Below are 18,434 nucleotides of genomic sequence, written 5' to 3'. Positions count from 1 at the left end.
GTTCATTCTTTTATTCCAGGTTGCCCAGGTGGGGTATCCTCATTGAGGATTGTGCATCTATCTCCAAAGAAAGCATTCTACCATTGCTTAACCTTAACCTGCCTTCCTTCCTTCCCTATTGTCTATGCTGATACACTTTACTGAATGATTTGTATGCTCTATTATGATATATGATATGATATATGATATGGCATTTATAATGCGTCTATACACAAGTGTATAAAGGTGCGACGAGGCAAGGGAGGGGGACCAGAGGGAAGACAAAGACAACACTCTTACTAGACCAGGTGACATTGAGATGGCACAAGTGCAGGGGAGGGGGGAAAGTAAAAAGTGCAATACATAGGATCAACAGTAAAATAAGGAACAAGTTACTTACCTGTAACTGTTGTTCTCCAGCATGGGTCTGGCATGGATTCACATGCTCATGAATATTCCCCATCGTCAGGCCGGGAATCCTCGGTATAGAAAAAAATCAGTATCAGTTTTGTTTCTGATCTGTCTTTCTTAGTAGTAACCAATCACTGGTCTCTGGGTCATACTGCCCCCAGCCAATGACTGCCCTCTCCCTAAGCCCCGCCTCTGGCAGCCATCCTCAGATTTGGTAGCACATAAAGTGGCAGTATGACCAAGTGAAGAGCCGCAGAGGGGTAGGCGGGAGGGTTCGCATGTGAATCCATGCCAGACCCATGCTGGAGAACAACAGTTACAGGTAAGTAACTTGTTCCTTCTCCAGCATGAGGTCTGGCATGGATTCACATGCTCATGAATAAGACAATACATACCAGTACACACATGCACAACCACGGGGGGTGGCAACAGGCTCAACATTAAGCAATACAACAACTCAACATTAAGCAACTCTTACCTCCTCACCAGGCTCACCTTAGGCGAACAGGTTGCGCAGCACTGCTTGGCCGACCCTGGACTCCTCCCTGGAGTCCTGATCGACGCAGTAGAATCTTGTGAAAGTGTGCGTCGACCTCCACGTCGCAGCCCTGCAGATGTCCAGCAGGGGCACACCAGAGAGGAACGCTGTGGTAGCAGTGATCGCTCTGGTCGAATGGGCTCTCGGACGGCCGGGCAGCGGTTGGTTTGCCAACCAGTGACAGTGCATGATGCAGCCGGAGAGGCATCTGGAAATGAAGTCTTCGAGAGAGCCTTCCCTTGATTCACAGTCCCAAAGTTCACAAACAGCTGTGACATCTTCCGAAAACTCTTTGTGCGGTCCACGTAGAACTTCAGCGCTCTAGCTACATCCAGCGAGTGCAAAGTCCTCTCGGCCGGCAACGAAGGCGACGGGAAGAAAACTGGCAACACCAAGGGCTCGTTGAGGTGGAAGTCCGACGGCACCTTGGGCATAAAGGAGGGGTATGTCCTCAGCACCACCCTCGAGTCATGAAAAGTCAAGTATGGAGGCTGGCAAGATAGGGCCTAGAGCTCTCCCACTCGTCGTGCGGAGGTGATGGCCACGAGGAAAGCTGTCTTCCATGACAGGAACTTCAAAGGCGCCGAATGCATAGGCTCGAATGGGGCCCCCATGAGCCTGGTCAGCACCACATTAAGCTCCCACACCGGGGAGGAGCCTTCGCCGGTGGAAATTATCGGAATAGTCCGTTCATGAATTCTTTCACCAGGCGATGAGACCACAAGGACGCCCGTCCCGTAGTCCTGGTATATCGGGAGATTGCAGCCAGATGTATTTTGATGGAGGCGTGAGCCAGTCCAGCTTTGGCCAGCGACAGTAGGTACGGCAGTACTTGAGGGGCCGTAATCCGCAGAGGGTTAATCTTCTGTGCACGGCACCATACAGAGAACCTCTTCCATTTATGTCCGTAGCACTTGAGAGTTGAGGACGCCCTGGCCTTTGCAAGAACCTCTCTGCAGTCGGCCGGGATGTCGTACCCTCCAAACTCTAGTGCTGCAGGAGCCAGGCCTGCAAGTTCAGCGACTCTGGGTTGTGGTGAAGAATGGCACCTCCTTCTCTGGAGAGAAGGTCTGCGTCTGTCGGCAGCTTGACTGGTGGGGACGTTGACAGGTCCAGAAGGTCCGGGAACCAGATCCGTCTCGGCCACGCCGGTGATCATCCTGCACCGGGACCTCTTGAGCTGGTTGATGAGCCGGAGCAGCAACGGCAGCGGAGGGAACGCATAAAGAAATAGGCCGTCCCAGGGGAACGAGAAAGCATCGCCCATGCTCCTCGGCTGGGGGAACCTGCTGGCGAACCTCCGGCACTTGGAATTCGTCGCCGTCGTGAAGAGATCGATTTGGGGTTCGCCCCATCATCGGAAGAGTCGATCCACTTGATCCTGGCGTAGTTCCCACTCGTGGCACGAGCGCAGCTCCCTGCTGAGTCAGTCGGCGATAGTGTTTTTTATTCCTGCCAGATGAAGAGGCACCAGAAATATCCCATGGGCGACGGCCCAATGCCACAGATCCTGGGCTTCCTTGGATAGGGCAGGGGACCTGGTTCCGCCCTGCTTCCGGATGTAGAACATCGTGGTGGTGTTGTCGGTGAAGATCCTCACCACCTTGCCCTTGAGGGACGGAAGAAAGGACCCGAGGGCCCAGAACACTGCGCGGAGCTCCAAGATGTTGATGTGAAGAGACTTCTCCTCCGGGAGCCAAAGGCCTCTCGCGTGAAGATCTCCGGAGTGCGCTCCCCACCCTTCCAGGGAGGCGTCTGTCGTCACCGTCACCTGGTGAGCTGGGGTCTGAAAGTCCGTGCCCGCCGACAGATGGGGGCGGGTACCCCACCACCAGATCGCCTGACGGAACGTCTCGTTGAGAGGGATCCTGTCCTCGAAGCTGCCCGTCGACTGGACCCAGCGAGCGTCGAGGAACTCTTGTAAGGGGCGCATCCGAAGCCTGCACAGGCGCACCAGATAAATGCAGGAGGACATCATCCCGAGGAGGGATTTGATAGATCTTACCCTGGCCATGTCCGTGGCCAGCAGACGCTGCACCTTGCCCAGAATGGTCCTGGTCCTTTCCTCCGACGGCGAGGCCAGCTGCACCACTGTGTCGAGCTTGGCTCCCAGAAACAGGGCGACTTGCGACAGAACCAGGTGGGATTTTGGAAAGTTGATGGAGAATCCCAGGTCCGTGGCCAGCTGGACGGTCTTCGCAGTGTGCTCCACGGCAAGCTCCCTTGTCCTTGCCCGGATGAGCCAGTCGTCCAGGTAGGGGTAGACGTGGATCCCCTGTAGGCGCAGCCGCGCCGCCACCCGTGCGAGGCACTTGGTGAACACCCTGGGTGCCGACTTCAATCCGAACGGGAGGGCTTTGAACTGGTAGTGCCGCCCTTGGACCACGAACCTGAGGAACTTTCGGTGTCTTTTTAGAATGGGGATGTGGAAGTACGCATCCTCCAAGTCCAATGATGACAGGAAATTGACCTCCTCCAGCTGTCCCAGCACGTGCTGGAGGGTGACCATACGGAACTTCTATGCCTTGATCTACTTGTTCAGTCATCGTAGGTCCAGGATGGTGCCCCATCCTCCTGTCTTCTTTTTTACGAGGCAGTACCTTGAGTAAACTCCGGAGCCCCGAAGCCTCTTTGGGACGAGCTCAATGGCACCTTTCTTCAGCATTGCCCTTACTTCCAGCAGCAGTTGAGGGACGTGGTTTTACTTCCTGGCCACAGGTGGAACGCCAGGGCACTTCTTCTGAAAGTCGAGGGTGTGCCCTTGGGCCAGGGCGTCCAGCACCCAATGGTCGGTGGAGATGGACTCCCACACGCTGACGAACCTCGCCAGCCGGCCTCCCACCGTGGTGCTTCGGCGGGGGCCCGACCCCACCGTCGGTTCAATCTTGTTTGGAGGCCGCCTTGCCTCCTTGACCTCCCTGTCGATGACGACGGGCACCACCTGACTTGCCGCGTCCCCTGTAGGCTTCCTGGGACGAAGATCTTGCCGCTTGGCGGTACGTGGAGGAGCCACTGCCGGATCCCTTGGAGGCACCTTGTCTGCCTCTGGAGCTCCGACCGCCTTCCCAAACAGGTCGTTCCCGTCAAAGGGAATGTCCAAAACCTTGGTTTGTACGTCCTGGCGGAAATCCGTGGCCTTGAGCCATCCTCGTTGTCTCAAGCAAACGCCGTTGCCCAACTGACGGAAACCGGTGTCGGCGATGTCCGTTGCCACCGTGATGGCGTGGTCCGAAGCAATCTCACCCTCCTGTAGGATTTCAAGGGCCTCAGCCCTTTTGGCGTCCGGAAGGAAGTCCAACAGAGGGGCGATTTTGAACCACAACTCCCTGTCGTAGTGGGCTACGATAGCCAGGGCGTTGGCCGCCTTGATAGTCATCGCTGCGGATGAGATGATCCGCCGTCCCATTGTGTCCAACTTCCTGCCCTCGCCGTCCGGCGGGGAAGTTGATGTCGAGGCCGATGCCCCCCCAGCTTTCTTCTTTGCCGCTGCCCAGACGATCGAATCTGGGGTAGGTTGTGCCCGAAGGCACAAGGGGGTAGCGTCGGGGACCCGGTACTTCTTCTCGTACCGGTCCCTCTTTGCCGGCGCCATGGTAGGGTTCTTGAGGAGGGCGAGCCCCTCATCCAAGATGTCATCAAGAAGCGGTACGGCGAGGACCGTCTTCCTTTTAGGCTCGCGCCGTTGGTAAAGGAACCCTTCCTTCTTCTTCTCTTCTGGGCAGAGCTGGAAGAGCTCGGATGCCCTGGAAATCATGGCATGAAAGGATCCAAACTCGTCGGGCGACGGGGCACACATCCCGTCTTCTGTACCTGTCGTAGCCGTGTCCGTGCCTGTATCATCCCCGTGGGTAGTAGACCGGGGGAAGGCAGAGCAGGCCGCAGAGGTGGGAGAGGTGGCGTAGGATGCGTCCTCCTCCTCTTATGCGGTGGACTTTCCGAAGGTCCTGGCTCCGGTTCCCCCGTCGGGTCTGGCTCCGGTACCTCCGTCGGGGGGAGGGGCAACCTTGTCCTTATCTCCGAACATAAGGACTGAATCGCTGACAAAATGGCCGCCGAAGTGTCCTGCAGTGCCGGAAACGACGGGCGCGAGGGCTCTTGAGGAGCCTTGTCGGCGACCCTGTCGCTCTCGTCGTCGCCCTTGTCGGGATCCCTCCCGATGGGCAGGGCCTCTTCCACGACTTCGATGAGCTCTTCTTCAGAGGTCGTGTCCATATCCACGATGGCCACCAGCCCCTCCCACACCTTTTCCAACGAGGACTTCGTGGGGGTCTTCTCAATGGGCCTGAAAGATGGCTCCCTCCGCTGTGGCAGGGAGACTCTGGGTCCTGAGGGCGCCTCCACTGGTGTAGCCTCCACAGGCTGAGCCAGGGCCGTGGCGACATCCTCAATCGAGGTTTTAGCAGGGTGAATTAAGGCCATCGTCACCTTCTGAACGCCTGGGGCCTTCACCTTGGGGGGAGGGTCCGAGCCTCGCTCCCCCTCTGCTGGAATCTTCGAGATCGACCGGGGCCTCTCCAGAAGCTTCGCCGGGTTCTCAGACTTCCTCTAACCCGAGCCAGAGCGTTGACTCGTGGTTGATGGCGCCGGGTAGGATGCGCCCTGCCTGGCAGCCAAGGAGCCCGAGCGTTTGGCGCTCCTGGTGCCCGCGGACTCGCAGTGCTTAGCCTTTTGTTGGGCCCCTGTCGCCAGGGCGCCCTCACAGGACTTAGAATACCGCTCGGACTTCTTTTTCTTCTTCTCACCTGACGGGCTCTTCCCCTTCCAGCCAGTTGGCGAGACGGAGGTGGCGATCCTTCATGGTCCGCTCCGACATGTTCCCACAAAACGCGCAGTCCTTCTCTGTGTGCGTCTTGTCCTCATGGAGACAGTAGAGGCATAACGAATGCTCGTCCTCCTTGAAAACATTCTGAAGCTGGCATCCAGGGCAGGTCCTGAACAGCTTCCCGGGCGTCGAGCTTCCTTTCTCCTGGGCCATGTCCGGGGTAGGCCTCGGAACTTCTGGAATCCTCCAAAAGGATTCTAACTCGATGAAATCTTCACCCTTGAGGGGCGTAGAAAACTCTGAAACGGATCCCTGTTGATCGGATGTAGAAACGGTGGAGCTTGAGGCTCTATTTAACCGAAAAATGAGAAAAATCTCCTGAAAAAAGCGCGAAAACGCAGCAAAAGCTCGAGAGCTACAGCACGAGGACTCCCAACACTTGAACGTGTGGTAAAAATCTGAGGATGGCTGCCAGAGGCGGGGCTTAGGGAGAGGGCAGTCATTGGCTGGGGGCAGTATGACCCAGAGACCAGTGATTGGTTACTACTAAGAAAGATTTGTTGAAATTATCAGGCCCTCGAAGGCAAGAGACTTTTTATTGCAAAGAGACTTAACCATCGAAGAACCTGATAGCAGGAACAGAACTATTCACTTGTGCTGTGAAAGCTAGAGTGTGTGCTGTGCTCAGGAGATCCATCTTGTCATGTGCTTAAAACGTGGGGAAGGGAGAACCCTGACAATAACATCCTGACTTATTATTTGTGAACACTTCTTTCTTTATTGAAACCCCTATCACACTCTTTCTATAATTAGATTTGCCAATCGTTTTTTTTTTAGTATAGGCCTTTTTACTTTGACAAGGCACCACAAGGACTGCCTTATTTTTCATTTGATGGTCGAAGCTTGCTCCCATCTTAGATTTAGGTTAGGCGTTTTTCCACCCAGCATTTACAGTTTAATAAACACCCATGAACTGTGATCACTTGTGTCTGTCTTTACTATTGCCACCATGAGTTCCTTACACAGGGCTCCTCAGATCCATAGCCTGACTGGGACTACTGCAAAGGCTCCTCAGATCCATGCCCTGACTAGGACTACTGCAAGGGCTCCTCAGATCCATACCCTGACTGGGACTACTGTAAAGGCTCCTCAGATCCATGCCCTGACTAGGACTACTGCAAGGGCTCCTCAGATCCATACCCTGACTGGGACTACTGGAAGGGCTCCTCAGATCCATACACTGACAGACTATTGGAAGGGCTCCTCAGGTCCATTCCTTGACTGGGACTACTGGAAGGGCTTCTCAGATCCATACCCTGACTGGGACTACTCCAAGGGCACCTCAGATCCATACCCTGACTGAGACTACTGGAAGGGCTCCTCAGGTCCATACCCTGAATGAGACTACTGGAAGGGCTCCTCAGGTCCATACCCTGACTGAGACTACTGGAAGGGCTCCTCAGGTCCATACCCTGACTGAGACTACTGGAAGGGCTTCTCAGATCCATACCCTGACTGAGACTACTGGATGGGCTCTTCAGATCCAGACCCTGACCAGGACTACTGCAAAGGCTCCTCAGATCCATGCCCTGACTAGGACTACTGCAAGGGCTCCTCTGATCCATACCCTGACTGGGACTACTGCAAGGGCTCCTCAGATCCATAGGGCACAATCCACTGACCCCCATGAACATACAACCGGACAAACGGGCACAAATTAAGTAGGGATACAAGTTGCTTGTCCTCCATCTGCCAAGAATACGCCCGACCCACTGACACACACCAACTCTTCATAATTCTCTGAATAGATGGAGGTGGTGCTAGGGGCACCATAGCCTCATATCTGAGATGAGCACACAGGTAAAAAGAAAAATGCACACACATTTCCTCAGCCTGGAAGGTGATGGAGGGCATAGTTTTCTGACCCTGCCATGACTGGCCCCTCATCAACCAATAGAAATCTATCAAGACCTGCTACCACATCTCGGGTATCCTACGGTCACGCCAGAAGAACTTCAGCACTAAGAGGTTGTGTAAAGGGGGCTACATACCCATCCCAAGAAGCATAACATATGAAAAGTAACAGAGGTCACCTTCATTCTGCCATAATGGCTGTGGGAAGGAAGAAGATCAAGAAGAATGCCCATTAAGGTACATTTCAGTTTTTGAATACTCCTAGGGGGTGATAAAATTAACAGATATTTAGGAATGACTTTTCTTTACTGATCATACTTCTCGTTTTTTCTTATTTTATACTTTATTTTTTTTTAAAAGTTTCATAACAATCATAACATTGAAAAAACAGAAATGCATACATTCATCAAGGTGGCTGATGAAGGATATGAGTTGAATTACAACGGGTCGGGATTAAACTTGATGGTACACTGAGCACATGTCTATGGCGTTTGATATAATGCATTTTACCCATACAAGAAGTACAGCCTGTATGTCGAATGGCCAACAAAAGGGCACCAGACCTCGATCTGTATCTTTTAGTACAGGCAGTTCCCTGTTGAGACAATTCCTTATTCCTAGGAAGAGGAAACCGTGTAGTAGTAAATGTCCCCAACTCCCCTCCATTAGATAAAGTGGAACATTTCCGCATTGAGCATCTCTTAGACTATGTGTTCAATCCCAACGTAAGCATGTTCTCCTATTTGCTGTTAATAAGAACAGTTCATTAGGTAGTAAAAAAAAGGCTAGATATTTGCATAGATTTGTTTTCACTTCTGCACTTGAAAAAAAGGTTCAGAGTAAACTGAAACATGTTGCGCATCCTTGATATGATTATGTTGCATATGGAACACATTTTAATCAAATACATATAATTTGATGACCTAAGATGACGTTAAGTGAATCTTTAGGAGGCAGCATATTGTTTCCTGTGGGTGGGAAAGAAAAAAAAACGTAACCAGTATTTCTTGTTGAGTGCCTATCGGATGAGGCCTGTTATACTGAGTGACATATGCATACGGAATCCAAGGTTAAAGGAGGAAGGGCAGGCATGTAAAATCTAGCCTGCCTACGTTTGAAATAGACCGCATGTGTGGCAAAGCCACCAAATAAGCCAGCTTTTTGACTCAGTGCTGGTTATGTGTAGGACACAGTGCATGAAACCATGGAAGCCTATTTGCTCTCAGCATTCTCACCATTACTGACAAAGGCAATGAGGCCAATGTCTTTGTCAATTACAGAACTCAATCTATTAATGTTTATCATAGGGATATAGGCACGTGGGGTATCGTGTCACCCTAATAAATCAAAGACCGCTGCACAGGGTAAGAAAACTACGCAGAACTCATTCTAAAAGCGTTCTGAGGCTAAGCACAAAAAGCAGAGCAGTTAATGACCAAATGGCTGTTTTGCACTGATGGGCAATGCTACGTCAAGTTTAGACGGCTGACATGGCAAACTCAAAATGGCCGCTGACCACAAATACAAATATTGGTCATCAACATTGGATGATATCGAAAAATATAGAGTGTGGAGAGAACGTTCCAATACGCCAGTGGTCTTCAAACTTTTTTGGCCAGGGCCCCCCTGAGCAAAATTTGGGCAGGTCGGGACCCCCCAGAAATGCCAAATGGACAGTATATATTGCGCGCCGTCACCTGCTCCCATCAAAGTCGCTGGGCTCCCTCATCCCACTCCTACCCAGTCGCTGGTCTCTCCCCACCCCATCACACACCCAGGGCTCTCCCCACTCTGCTCCCATCACTATCCCATGGTTCCCGCCCATTGTGCTCCCACCATAGTCCCTCGGTTCCCCCATCCCGTTCCCAACACAGTCTGAGGGCCAGTGGCGGCTGGTGAATCTTTTTTAAGTGGAGGGGCATTAAGGGGAGGTTCGGGGGGGTTTCCCCCTGTGAATTTTTTTTTAAATAATAGGTTAAAATGTTGCATTGTAGAGCATACTTTTAACAAAAAATGGGTAAATAGCCAAACAGTTTGCAATTGTTGCTGGGAGTCCAGGGGGCAGGCATTGATATTTTATTTCTATCGCGCTCGTACACAAGTGTTTCAGAGCGTGACAAGGCAAGGGAGGGGAACAGAGGAGAATAAAACAGCGATCTTACTAGGCCCAGTGACATTGAGAACGCGCAAGTGTGAGGGGAAAAGTTCATGGAAGGGGGGAGAAGTGGAAAGTGCGAAGCAGAGGAGAAACAGATAAATAACAATAAATAAATAATAAAGGCAACAAACAGTGGTAGTGCAGCCAGCAATTTGCAAGTGCTACGTTTAAGGCAGCAGACAGGGTAGGTCTGATAAGTGCAGGAAGAAAGATGGTTCTCCTCAAGTTTTAGAGTGGCAGGGCGCTGTTCCAGAGGGAGGCCCCAGCCGAAGACGGAGATCTACCCCCAGCTCGTTTCCTTGATAAACGACTGACCCTGAGGGAGTTGGAGGTAGAGGAGTGAAGAGCTCGAGAGGGGAGGTATTTGCGGAGGAATAGCTGAAGGTATTTTGGACCGAGGCCCCAGAAAGCCTTGTGGACAAGGCAGAGGGTTTTGAATGATAGATGTCCGGTAAAAAGATACCATCCCTGTCCCCTGGGCCCCACTGGTCCTAACACAATGAACATGATTATGTGTATATGCAAGGCGCTGCACATTCATACAGCAATCACTATCATTCACATGAGCATCCATCACCATACACTCACTCATAACGCATCCATACACATGTTTAAATAAAAACAATGAACATAAACGTACCTTCTGCATTGGCCTGTGTGTGGGTGCTGCTCCAGCTGCTCTGTCCGTATGTGCGAGGAGGCGCAGGAGCTCCCCCTCGGACATACAGACATGCAGTGCCCCAGCCAGCATTTCCAATGAGCTATGCAATGCTGGCGAAGCAAAACGCCCCAGCACTTGCATGGCTCAGTGAGCATGTGCGGCTGGGGAACTAAACTGAACTGTCAAAGGGAAACAGTGTTTCCCTTTGACAGTTCAGCCAGCCCAGGAGCACTCCATTAGCTGGATAAAGCAGCTGAGGGAGTGCTCACTGTTTCACTGGGCTGGCTCCTTAGCTCCTCCATAATGGGTGAGGGGCCACTATGCAGTTAGTAATGTTGACCATTGTTGATGAATATATCACAATTTACTTACATTTTAACACAAAGCACCCCTTTGGGTACTATTGAAACAGTGGGCTTCATAACTACTCTGGCGGTAGCTGTGCCGGTAAAACCGGCACGGCTGCCACTGGAGTTGCATCCGGGTCTGGCACCCGCGAATGGGCAATTACTAGGTCATGCCGAGTTAGGCGGACATGATAATTGCCCTTTCGAAGGTGCCGGTAGATCCCCATTCCCATTTGAGCCCCATATGGCTCAAATGGGAAGGGGGAGCTCGGATGCACCGGCACCGTTAATAACGGTGCTGGTGCATCCGACGAGCTGAGGTCAGACCTGGCGGGGGCTGTCAAGCACCCACGAGCACAACTCTTACTATGGCGGAACGGTAGCAACGGTGCCGGTAGCTTACCAGCACCGTTGTTACTGGTCCGCCGTAGTAGTAATGAGGCCCAGTCTGTGACTAAAGGAATGAATATCCATTTACAACTGTGGGCCACTTTTTCATTGTTGCCTGAGACAGTTTCATGCTTCAGCCCGCCCATGTGGGCGACCCCTGCCCATTTCTTCCAATCTAAAAAAATAAAAAAAAAAAAAATCTTTTTTCATGCTGAGCTCTCAGGGCCCCCCTGGGATGCACCCGCGGACCCCTAGGGGGTCGCGACCCACAGTTTGAATACCACTGCAATACGCCAATATTTTTGTAAAAAGCAAGAATGACTCCAACCATAACTTTGCACCTTTTCTGCTGTTGACTGCAATTCGTGGGCTTCCATTTTCACATTCTTGCACAGGTCCACTGTCCTATGCCTCGTGGTACTATGCATCCTCCTTTGCTTTAGGAGTTCCAGTGCTGGAGCAAAGAGAGAGGCCTCTTCTTATGCTGGCCAGCAGTGGAGTAACTTTGCTGAAAATGTTGGGGGGGTCATCATGATAACTGAAGGAAAGGGGCAGGGTGGAGCGGGCAGTCGCTGGCACGGAGGGATAAGAATAAACTACTACACGCCAAGAGTCCATTGCCGACACGCTCAGTTATCATTTTCATAAGACTGATGGGTATCTTTAAAATTCAATTCTAAAGACACGCCAGTCTTTAAACAGAAAAAGCCTGCTCCACCTTTACCTAAAGCGGGTATGCAAGCAGGCTGAAGGGAGCTGGTGTTTGATTATTGCCCCCAAGGCACTGACTCAAACAAGCATATAGACCTAATATAAAATGGATTCCTGCTAGATTTTAAAACAGCGCATTAGGTTGCTTATTCTGATTTAATTAATTACTTGCAACATCTTTTATTTGATTTGTTTTAGATGTAGCAACAGTTTTCACAAATAGTGTGTAAGCCTGATTATTTGCATTTTATTTTATGTATAGAGCAGTAAAGAGCAGTAAACGTCAAAGTATTTAACAAGTCTCGGGAGGATAGCTCAGGGGCAACATGCTCGCCATGGAAGCAAGACGACACGGAGCAACCACAGATTTGATCCCCGGATCCCTGCTTAGCAACCTCTGGGTATTAAGCGTGTTATAAATGACCAATTATAAAAAATTATAATTATCAGAAGTAAATACTTCTTGTTCTGCAGCCAGTGCAGGAACGGAAAGAATGTTGTGGTAGTAGGCATTCTTGCATGCTGGCATGGAATTACTTAGTTAATACATATCATCCGTCTAAGGTCTTAGACCTGCTATGGTGGGGTTTGCATAGCCGAATGACTTTACAATCTCCACTTTATTCCTCAGGGCTTTTTATATAAACTAGCAGGCGAGGACAATGCTAGACGATTAGGAACAGGCTTGGCTGCAGACAGTTTCAGGCCAGTTTGGGTAAAGCTAGGATGTCAGCTGGCACATCTACACGATCTGGGGGACTGTCACTGGCTGTTTTGCTCCAGATCTCACAATGTCGAGTGATCTCACAATTTTGAGTCGATTTCATTGTCTAAGGGACTTGAAGGAGATTGAATGGCAGGAGGCCCAATTTAAAGATGGGCTGCCACTAGCGGCCCTTTAGAGAACCAACGGTACCCAAAGGTATAGTGAAGGCTCAGAATTTGCTGGGGGGAGCGATGGGGGCTTAATGACTTAAAGAGGAGTGTTATTCATATCCCAAAGCCCATTTCCAAATGACCCTAGCACCTGCTGACCGATGTCTCGGGAGGATAGCTCACAACACAGGTTCGATCCCTTGGTTCACGCTTAAAAACCTCTGGGCATTAACCACTTTATAAATAACCAATTACAACTACAACTTTCAGGAACAATGCACAGAAAAAGCCTGTCAATGCTTGAACCCAAGCTAGCCCAGTGCATGCGCAGATGCGGTGGGGGCCGTTGTGGGAAATGTTTGTAATGGCATCGAGCCCTGAACAGACAGCCCGAACCACGAAGGACATGAGCCCCCAATGCTCTAAGCAGCTCCCCTGAGCTGAGAAAGATAGACTGCACACGGTGCATTCTTACAAGGAGGCTCTAAGTGAACTCAGGACAAAACACACATCACACATGAGGGAAAGATCCAGAGTGGAGGTCATGCAAGCAGCCACATGGACACAGTGATAGATTTTACTCATGAAAGATGGCTGCTCCATGCATGCACATGCACACAACACGGGTGGGCAGATGTGAACAACTTTTATACCAAATAGAGCTCATGGCATGCACCAGTAATCTGGTAAACAGATTAAATTACTAGACAGCGCCCAACGCAGGCCTATTGTACATGCAAAGATATAAACAATAAAGCTCACACACATTAACGATACATGCAAATCTCACGGAAATGCTTACACACACACAATCACGGACGCACGGTTAAGACAACACCCATGAGAATGGCACCCACTGACCAGCACATACAAACAGACACAGCCAGTAATGGCAAAGGGCAATTTTTGCACAGTTCAAAGTGACTTTGCACTGCCAATACAAACCCTGATCTATGGAACGGCGCAAAGTTAATTTTTGCAGGTAAACGTCAGTCATTTTTGCAGTACAAAAAGAACTTTGCACTGACTTCACACTGCAAAAATACATTTTGCACAGTTCCATGAATCTGGGTTTGTGTCGGCAGTGCAAAGTCACTTTGAACCGTGCAAAAAATTCCATGAATGGGGCCCAAAGCTCCTTCACGCACACAGAGTACAGCACAGACAGGTTGATACACACAGAGTAAAGACAAATTGCATACAAACACACGTCCTCTCAGAACCTAACAGACATGCTCAGAAAACTTAACACACAGTACGTGACAGTCTCAGTGCAGTCAAAGCATCACAGGCGCAGTCCTACACACAGTCGCAGAGTACATGGCTGACAGACTAAAGTAAAGCCACAGCTTGTTCACTTTGAGAACCTCACATACACTGAAACTCGGGGAACCAGACAAAAGGGCTTACTGCAGACATACACATCAGCCAACAATGAATCTCGACACATTCGAGACAAAGCAAAACCCACTAGACAGCCCACTCGCAAACACATGGGACAGACACGTATGTTGACATGCCCTGACGGGTGTGTGCACCAACACACGGATTAAACAGGTGGGAATACAGACAACTAAACACAACACATGTTAATCTGTTCCCTCGCAGAAACCACTTGTTCGCAGATCACACTGGGTGTCAGGGGTGATGTGCGATGTACAGGTCATAACAATACCACAATGTGCCTCACAGCCCATCCAGGCAACACTAAAGAGGCATTCTGGAGACCCTGTTTATGATGTCTAGTGAAGAAGATGCAGTGATGGGTAAAGGGAAGGGGGTTCTTTGTTTTAATATAAAGGGTCTCTCCAGTAAATGGTGTCACGGCAGGTCTCAAAACACAACCAGATGACGTCAAATAACGGAAAATGGTGGTTGGGGGTGGCGACTTTTCACTAGCTAAGCCCACGTCTAAAATGAATATTCCCTGTACCTCAGGGGACTGGGGACTTCAAGCCTGCCGAATACAACATGGGCAGCTGAGAGCTATCTCTATACGTAGAGGCGTTACCAGAAACAAGGGTGCTCAACTTTTATTTTAAGCCAACGAGTGAATGCATGCAACCTTCAACAAACCGATACATTGTGCCAACTTTAGTTCAAATGAAAGCAGATGAGGACTGCAGGACCTTTTCTCACAGCATCAAGGGTTTGTGGGTGTTTAAAATGATGACAGGAAGTTTCAAGTGATGACGAGCAGAGGAGATGCAGAGCTCTGGACTGAAGGGCCAGGTCAGGCGGGAGTATTGGGGGGCGGGGAGACTAGGTCAAGGTAACAAGCAGCTGAAATATGAAGGCTGCACATCTGGCACACTGGACTCAAGAGACAGGCCTAGCTCAGAAACCCTGAAAGATGCGAGGCCCGTGCAGTGCAGCTCTGCGCTTCGCCTCTCCAGCTCCACAGGCCTCGTCTCCCCAGTCACTGGCTCCATTATGTTCCTTTTTCCTCTGTACCTGTGTCCCCCACCGCCGTCCTCCCCCACCACCAGTAGTTCTCTACCCTATATCTCGTCTTTTGCACCCCCGCCTTCTCGAAACACCTATCCATGTCCATTTTAGAAAAAGAGAAATTGAGACATGCGAGGGAGAGGGGACCGGGGAGACATGTAAAGGCACGGGCACCTTAGAAATATGATACAGGGGCACAAACACGCTGCAATAAAACAGGGTGAGAAGCTTACCTGATGTATGATTGAATCTTCGTTGGTTTCCCTGCAAGGCCGCAACATAGGCAAGGATCAGTTGGCAGAAGTCACACACTGACCGTCACCATGGGGGAAACACTGCACGCACGTGCCTCTCAGGGACCAGGGTGCCACAGAGCTTGCATCCACGAGAACACTCCAGAAGTTTGCCGCCCACGCACACACATGCGTGCAGCAGCGTGCCCGTCATCTCCCCACACACTCACACTAACGAATTTCATTGGCTGTTACTGTGCGGAAACTAAACTGAAAGCCTACACTGAAACCGGCCCGTCATGCGCACTATAACGATATGACATTGGTTGTGCAGTGTCGCACAGGCACCCACAAGCAGAAAATAAAACAGATCTCAGCCAGCCTGGCCCCAATTACACAGCCCGCAGTCACAATGCAGCCCCTCGGCCCTCCTACCAAAAGATGGGGGGGGGGGGACAAAAAGGCCTGCCACAAAAAATGGGGGACAAAACCCCCGTGCCCCTCCTATAATTACGCCCATGCTGGCTAGGTTGTTATGGGAAGGGCTGGCATACACCACTCCTTCCAAAATTTCATCCATGAGCTGCCCGGTCTAAATAAACTTTGAAATGGCATTCGCTGGAAGCATTGTTGGAAGCAGGCGGAACCCTCAAGGTGCACTTTATCTGTAACACACATTATGGATTTTGCCCACATTTCTTCACTCATGCCACCTCACCACAGTTCTGTGGTGGTGCATGCTAAAAGTGCCATGCTACATGACCGCTCCACATTTCTGACCAGCCTGACGAGCTCTATGTCCCTGCCCATCATAAATTATTATTATTTATTTCTTATACAGCGCCACATGCCCACAGACTTCACAGCGCTCCACACTTTGCCCGCTGTGATTAATAGGTGCTCCTGCTTCTGTTGGTCTCTTTTACACTCTGCATGTCCCACCTTTATATCAGTCTCTGTGAGGTGACCCCCTTCTATATTTGGCTCCCCTCACCCTCTACATCCATTTCGTTCTGGGTGCTGGTGGGGCACGGATTTACATCCATGAAATAGGAAGACATTTACAAATGCCTCATATCAGAACACATTTATCATACAACCATATAAATATAATTCTACAAACCCTTCTCGGATGACTTGGACCATCGCCTACTCCGCCACCTTTGTTGATTGCCGACACATTCAAACCGAAGTCTGACACCTCTGGGGAGCTTGAATTGTCATTTTCCTGCGGGTAAACAACATGCACAGTCAACGTACGTTATTTCAAGTAAGCAACAGGCAGCTCCTTGATATCTCTGGCAGTTTTATGCAAGCTTCCTATTTGAACCCCCCCCCCCTATTCCTACACTTCCTGGGTAGGCCCAGTCCGGGCTGCTTTGGTTCCAGGGCCTCGGACCCGGAGCACTCGTGCGGGAACACCCTTAGGAACTGTGATCCCCCCCTTGTAACACCTCTTATAACAGTATAAGACCAGAGGTGAATAAGACTCCATTTTGTAATGATAAAACAGTCGTGAGGTTTCAACACAGGCCTGCAGCTCTCCCAGCTAGGCGCACACAGCGAGCGAGTTCCTCTCCCCACCTCCTCCCCTTTGCTGTCCCTGCAGTTGTTCGGTTCCCATGAGAAGACTGGCTGCGAGAATGCAACAAAATCCACACTGTATTTTCTGTCTTCTGTCTTAATTCAGTGACCCAGATACAGCCCTGAACAAAAGCTATCTGTCTCTATAAACCTCCCCTACACCCCCACAGACCCTGCCCATAAAGAACATAATCCCCATGCCCCTCAGGACAGAATCAACAGTTAGAAGTGACTCTTGAGTCCGTTTGATTACTCTCCTCTAATGTAGACAGAGCCAACGTGCCTCTTGCATGCAGGATTATAGAAACCTAATGATGGGCCAATGTGTATACGAGGGAACAATATGATATATATTTATAACCAGAAGTCCTTATGTTAAACCTTAACAATGAACGTATGATATATATTAACATGGGACACAAGAATTCTCATAGAAATAAATTGCAACAGCATAATGCATAACCAATATAACACTGTACACGCCAGCACTAAGCTACCTCATTTTCATAAGTTCAAATGTAAATATATGTGTAATATTGTGCAAACCTGATACAGCAGCTAATCACTCTCGACAAGCCACAATCCCTGCTAAGACTGCACACACAGACTCCGAGCCATGAACTGTTTTCCTTTTATTTTGAAATATGAACATTGGTTCAAGCACATGTTTTATTTTGTGATGAGTTCTTTTGGTTTCCTTTGTTATAGCGAGAGTGCCTAGCCAGATGTAAAATATAGTAGACTTCAAACCAGTAAGACCTAAGTGCCACATAGTAAGCCACGTGTAGAAAGCTTGCATGTAAAACTGTATTCTAAAGACCCTGTTTCTTTGTTCAACAAGGAACCATACCGCAAAGAGGTTTCAATTTCCTCTACCCTTCATGGTGTTGAAATAGATGAGAAGAGATTTAATGATGTTTGGACACCTGATCACTAAACTCCCCACAAAGAACTATGTCCATGGTGGTATGTGTCTTTTGTGACCTAGACATTTCAGCCATATATTCAGAATCCTATATGTTGTTATCAGACGGACACCCCAGACCATATAATGACCCCATGAGCTCTACCCCTTAGTCAATATATTCTGGATTGTCTAAACAGGTCAAGCTCAGTATTTAATGCATGAAGTTTAATCTATGACCAGTAATAAATAACCTGCCTTTGAACCATGCTTTCACAAGTGTTTGAGATACAGGTCTCTGAGGTTACTGGACAAACAGATTATGGTAGTGAATGAATGGGAGTGTGTGGCCACAAGGGCAAATGTCAAATGGTTAGTGTAACAGAAGAAACATAAGTTTCAACGCTGCATACCAACTCGATGAGCCCAGCTGACCGATTGACCCAGGACACAACGTCACCTCACCACGTGCCCCCAAGCCAACCAAGTGCCTCCGACCCTATGGCACCTATAGGTGT

General features: G+C 49.9%; 1 protein-coding gene across 2 annotated transcripts in view; it reads right to left on the bottom strand.

The window, feature by feature from the left end:
- The window catches only part of KATNAL2 (katanin catalytic subunit A1 like 2), a 597,051-nt gene that overhangs the window by 295,270 nt on the left and 283,347 nt on the right, over window positions 1-18,434 (bottom strand). For both annotated transcript variants that reach the window (XM_069626931.1, XM_069626932.1), the window contains one exon: window positions 16,552-16,656. In XM_069626931.1, the coding sequence (XP_069483032.1) occupies window positions 16,552-16,656 (105 nt within the window). The remainder of the gene's footprint in view (window positions 1-16,551; window positions 16,657-18,434) is intronic.

This window comes from Ambystoma mexicanum, chromosome 6p, assembly GCF_040938575.1.
Source record: "Ambystoma mexicanum isolate Mex_15411 chromosome 6p, UKY_AmexF1_1, whole genome shotgun sequence".
Taxonomy (NCBI): domain Eukaryota; kingdom Metazoa; phylum Chordata; class Amphibia; order Caudata; family Ambystomatidae; genus Ambystoma; species Ambystoma mexicanum.
This window is presented reverse-complemented; position numbering and strand designations above follow the sequence as displayed.